This window comes from Mus caroli, chromosome 1, assembly GCF_900094665.2.
Source record: "Mus caroli chromosome 1, CAROLI_EIJ_v1.1, whole genome shotgun sequence".
NCBI lineage: Eukaryota > Metazoa > Chordata > Mammalia > Rodentia > Muridae > Mus > Mus caroli.
In genome coordinates, this window is record NC_034570.1 from 2,288,268 (window position 1) to 2,293,846 (window position 5,579).

The 5,579-nt window shown below is 43.7% G+C and overlaps 1 protein-coding gene across 3 annotated transcripts in view; it reads left to right on the forward strand.

The window, feature by feature from the left end:
* The first annotated feature begins 352 nt into the window (after positions 1 to 352).
* The window catches only part of Oprk1 (opioid receptor kappa 1), a 14,887-nt gene continuing 9,660 nt past the window's right edge, over positions 353 to 5,579 (forward strand). Inside the window, exons 1-3 of one of the 3 annotated variants that reach the window (XM_029483726.1) lie at positions 353 to 412; positions 548 to 686; positions 1,026 to 1,328. In XM_029483726.1, coding sequence (XP_029339586.1) covers positions 1,072 to 1,328 — 257 coding nt within the window. In that variant the 5' untranslated portion in view covers positions 353 to 412; positions 548 to 686; positions 1,026 to 1,071. Of the gene's footprint in view, positions 413 to 486; positions 687 to 1,025; positions 1,329 to 5,579 lie in introns of those variants that run through there. The other 2 variants (XM_021159690.2, XM_021159682.2) reach the window with 2 other exon arrangements.

A 5,579-nucleotide genomic window follows, 5' to 3' on the forward strand; every position in this document is an offset into this window, starting at 1 on the left:
TTAGTACCTGTAAGTACAGTGTTCTTGCAACCTGCCATTCTAGACAGAGCAGAAAGGGTGTCAAGATGCACAGTAGCTTTCCATTAATAGATCTTAACCCACTAATTCTATATGATCTGTTTGATTCTGAAAAGATTATTTTGCCATTTTATTTGAATCCTTCAATAAATAAAATTCAGTGCTACCACTTGCTCCCTTGCTTGAAGACACTAGTCCTGCGAACTCTGAAGATACGAAATTCCAAACACACTGAATGATCCCATGCACTCTTGTCACTGTACAGGGCCCTCTTTCTGTTACTGGACCATAGCTAAGCATCCGACCGCCCGCCAGGAAGCTGCAGAGAGAGAAGCGGCAAGCAGCTTGGGCAGTTGGAGTTAGTGAGCCTTGGCAGAGCCGCAGACTGGCCTGGGTCAGCTCTGAGGGGGCGGGGCTTGGAGAGGAGGGGATGGGCGGGGATAGGCTGAGATGGGGAGCAGGGCGGGGGCAACCAGTCCTGCAGCTCTCAGCTTGCCTGTCCCCGGTGCACCTTGGCTGATCCCAACAGGCAGAGCTTCTTCCAGTCTTGGAAGGCACAAATTGAGCATCAGGAACGTGGACCCATCAGGGCTGAACAGCTACTCAGGATCTAAAGTGGAAAGCTGACGGTGACTTGGGAAGGGAGGTCGCCAATCCGCGATCTGGAGGTGAGCTTGGGGCTTTCGAGGCACAGTGGGGAAATTGCTGTGGCTAGTGCTTCTTGGGGTTGCATGCACAGACAGGCAGGGTAGGGGCAGCCACAGGAGTGGACAGCACAACGCCTGAGGGTGAAGCAACCTCAGGGCTCCAAAACGGTGCAAATACTCTCAGTTTAATAGCTGCGAGAGGTAGGGGTAGGGGGTGGGAAGGGGATTTCAACCTGTCTGCTCCTTCCTTGGGATGGGCGGCCAGACTGAGTCCTGGGGTTGCGGGCTCCTGCGCCTCCAGCCCTGCCTGCACAGGCAAAGTTTGTCTCTCTGGGGTCAATCTGTTCTCTGCTCCTGCAGCCCCGCAAGTGCCACCGCTTCTCGCTTTCCAGCTGCAGCGCTCACCATGGAGTCCCCCATTCAGATCTTCCGAGGAGAGCCAGGCCCTACCTGCTCTCCCAGTGCTTGCCTACTCCCCAACAGCAGCTCTTGGTTCCCCAACTGGGCAGAATCCGACAGTAATGGCAGTGTGGGCTCAGAGGACCAGCAGCTGGAGTCCGCGCACATCTCTCCGGCCATCCCTGTTATCATCACCGCTGTCTACTCTGTGGTATTTGTGGTGGGCTTAGTGGGCAATTCTCTGGTCATGTTTGTCATCATCCGGTGAGTTCAGGGACAGGTCTTGGTGGTGGTGGTGGTGGTGGGTTGACAGTAGACAATGTGTGTGTGTGTGCGCGCGCGAGCGCGCGTGTGTGTGCCAGACAGCCAAGTGCAGGGTCTCTTCTATTCAGGGTTCCTGAGAGATTCTCCAAGGTGACATCTTAAAAAAATTTCCTGGGAGAGTGTTTTGTCAGGAATTGTGGGTTTCACACAGGGCTAATCCAAGGTACCTTTAGGATTTAAGAGCTACCTGCCCACATCAAACGGGAGGATACAAACCTCGGCTAAGAGAACACTCAAGAAAATGCCAGGGTTCTGATCACAAGGTCATTTCCTGGTAAAGAAATTAGAATATCTATGTAAGCCTTTGCTTGTTTACCTCACTTTATTGCCCTGTCTAAAATTTCTTTAAATAAATTCTGGGCCCACCAAGTGCATGGGAAATAATTCAGAATTTTTTTTTGTGACTTGTTAGACTGATGGTGCAGCTTATGAAACGAAAACCAACTAGGCTATTTAGTGCTGTGAATATCCACTAGCATGACTTTGAAGTGCCCAGGATTAAGCCCAATGAGTATGCTAAGCAAGCACTCAAACTAGACGGTGTGGCTGCCTCAGAAGGCATGTGGTACCCCAACTGGACAGTCTGCAATAACATTGCTCCTTCCATGTCAAATCTTTCATCCCCTCCTCAAAGTCCCCATAATCTCTGCACGAGATGTTCTGTCCTTGTCTTTCAAAGTCTCATAGATATCAATTTAGCGTCTTTTTATATATTGCAAATCATTGCAGAAGAGCATAAAGAAGGCTGGGGCTGCTACAACTTTATGCTGGGCTTTGAATGAAGCAATATGGTCTCACCTTTCTGCATCCTGTCTTGGAATAATATTAACATTTCCTTTTACTCAAGCATAGCAAAAGCAACCTCAGAAATTAAAAGCCTGTCGTTCTCTCTCCATGTATTTTGTACATGTTTGAGAATGTCTTAAAAGAGAGTTAGTTTCATGGTAGCTGCTCATTCGGATTAACTAAGATTATTTTCTTTCAGTGGAGTATGTGATCCCAATGAAGTGTGAAGTCTGCACAGCCATTTTAGGACATAAACTAAAATCGATAGAAATATAAAGAGGTTGGTGGATAGGATATCAGCTAGCTGGGTAGTGGTATAATAGGATTGTAATCCCACCTAGTTCGGAGATGGAAGCAGAAGAAATATGAGCCTGTTTAGACAACTTAGTGAACACAAAATAAATTTCAAAATAAAAGCTAAAAGCACAGAGCTGGAGGAAATGCCTCAGTGTTTGAACACTTACTGAGCACACATGGCGCTCTAGCATCATAGAAAAGGAAAACAAAAATGTGCTCTTTATATTTGAACAGATCACAGACAAAGCCTTCGCAGTTGTTTGTCTGCTCCCTTGATTTTACATACTTTCCTGGCATCTATCTCAGAGCTAGTTTGAGGAGTTTCTTACTGGGAGGAAGAATTTCTCTTTGTTAGCTATTACACTATATTCTGAGTAGCAATATGTCCCTGAGAACTGTGCAGGTGGCACCTCCTTCACCCTAGCTTGACTTCTGGATGCAGACCTCAAGGGTTGCCCCTGGAGGCTCTATACTCAGCTACAAATCTAAAATTCTGTGGCTGTAAGACTGCTGTCATTCTAAGATAGATTAGATTTCAGTGGGGCAGTTAATACAGGCTTAGAACTGTATCAAGGCCTTTGAAGATAACAGTTGTTTGTTCCCCACCTTCTATTTAAAGACTGTGCTGGCTTATGTTTTAGAGAAAGAAAACTTACATTAGAAAAATAGATGATGGTGGTCATTGTTTTTGAGACAGTCTAACTAAAATTTCCAAGCTGTGACTCAAACTCACAATCCTCTTACTTTAGCCTACCATGTAGTAGGATTACAGACCTGTGCTACCACATCTCATTAAAAAAAAAAAAAAGGAATTTAGGAACCAGATTAATGCTGCAAAAACACATGTGGATAACTGTTTGTTTGTTTGATTAACACTCATTATCCAAACTGGACAACTGAGTCAGAATTTACATGAAAGATTTAAATCTTTGCTGTGTCCACTCTTCAGATTTCTATATGAAGTCAGAGAAATAATTTTAAATATTTGTATGCCCTTTGTTACCCAGATGGTGATGCCCTGCTGAACGTATTGGAATTTGTTCTTAGGGCTCATTGCCACATGGCAATATCAAGAGGAAGGGATGACATGTTCTAAGGTATTGATTACTCCAGTGAAGTTGTTTCTTAGGCATTCCCCGTCTTCCTTGGGCACAGTTCTGCAGGGATAGCCTGCCCAGGGCCAGGAGTAAGGTTTGTCTTGGGTTGTTGCTGAACATGGCTAACTGTGTCGCAACTGAAGGACAAAGCTTTGCTCCTGTTCCATCCTCTTATGTGGCTGGCTCTCTGCACAGGCCAGGGCACTGGAAACATTCTGGCTCCAATGACAATCAGGTAGTACAGAACACTGCAGCCTGACAGAATGTGAAAGGCAGCTCAGAATCAAGAACCTCACTTCCTCTGCTTTACAGAAATGAAGAAACTAAGCAACTATGATTTCAATATCAAGTAATCCAGAAGAATGTTTAGCAAATTAATTTCATTTATATGAACTGAAGGTATCTGGAGAATTTAATGAAACAAGCTCATTACATTTTCAAATCATTCAACTGAAAAGTCTTATTGGGGAATTCTTCATTCCTGATCATTTCATTTTTTATTTAATATCTTTAAAAGGGAATTTTCTAAAATAATAGTTGAGTTCTCAGAAAAAAATGAATAAAAGGTATAAATTCTCCACACCCCTGCCCTTTGCATGTATTATCCCTCCATAAGTCTCCTGCCCCAGTCAGAATCAGGCAACTGGCAAACCTAAGCTGTCTCAGGACTGTCATCTACACTGCACAGTTACCACTGGAGTTGTTCAACCTTATCAGGTCCCACTGAAGACTAATTGACAAATGAAAATAACTTATGCTGAAGGTGTGTGTAGGTCATTTGTGCTATGAGTTCATTATAAAATGTCTACTGCAATCACATGTGTTGAAGACTTTGACACCTGTGTGAAATGGTAAGATGTTTAAAAGGTATGGTTTAATGCAAGGAATTGAGGGCACTGGGTGCATGCCCTTGATGGAGATATTGGGGGTGTGCAGCCATGACGTGTCTCTCTCTCTCTGTCTTGCCCATTGCAGCCTGAGGTAAACAGACCTTCTTTACCATGGTATATTGAGCCATCACAGTATACTCTCAACAAATGGGCCAACAGTAGACTGAATCTTCTCAACTGGGAACTAAGACAAACTTTTCCAACAGAAAACTAGCACTGTTACATACACATATGCACTGTGACATGTTGAACTTAATCAAATGAACAGACACTTAATCCATTACCACACGGAGTTACATCACTGTGTGTGCCAGTTATGTGGAAAGCACACTTAAGATCTGCCCTCAGTAACTTTCAGATCCACATTACAGTACTCCTAACCATAGTCATCATTTATATACCCACCAACACTCCCCAAATATTTCTAAACAATGAGTTTAAGCACTATTTACATTGTGTTTGCATTATACTGGGTATTATAAACTGGAAGTACACAGTAGATGCACAGGCTATGTGTGAACACTATATCAACTCATACAAAAGCCCAAGAAGCATTCATGGATTAGAATATCTGAAGAGGTACCCTCTGTAGATACCAAGGGACAACGCTAGGACCTATGGAAAAATCTCAAATGCAATAAATGTGTGGCAGTGTTTCAGCTCTGTGGGGCCAGCAATCCAGTGCTTTATAGCAGTATTGTTCTCTGGATTATGCCATCTTTCCTGGTGTTAGGTGTTTTTTACACTCATAATGTAGATTTGGCCACACTGGTCAGAATGCTTTCCAACTTTTATTTGCAAAACATGGCAGGAATCAGAAAGTCTCACTATTTTTCTGATGGAATACCTGGCTCCTTGAGCATCTTTGGAAAAAGACAGCACTGATACCAAGAGCCCTCAAGAAACACAGAGAATATTTCTAAGATTATTTTATAATATTTTCCTTCTCAGGAAAAATAGAAGTAGTAGTATCTTACAGGAATATACTTTGATTTGTTAGATCAGGGCTATGGGAGGTTATTACACTAACAAGAAGAGTAGCAGCTGCCTTGATATTGACAGTGGGGACCACCATCACCTGAGCACTTATAGGGCAGGTCCCGGCTATGTGACGTGTATGT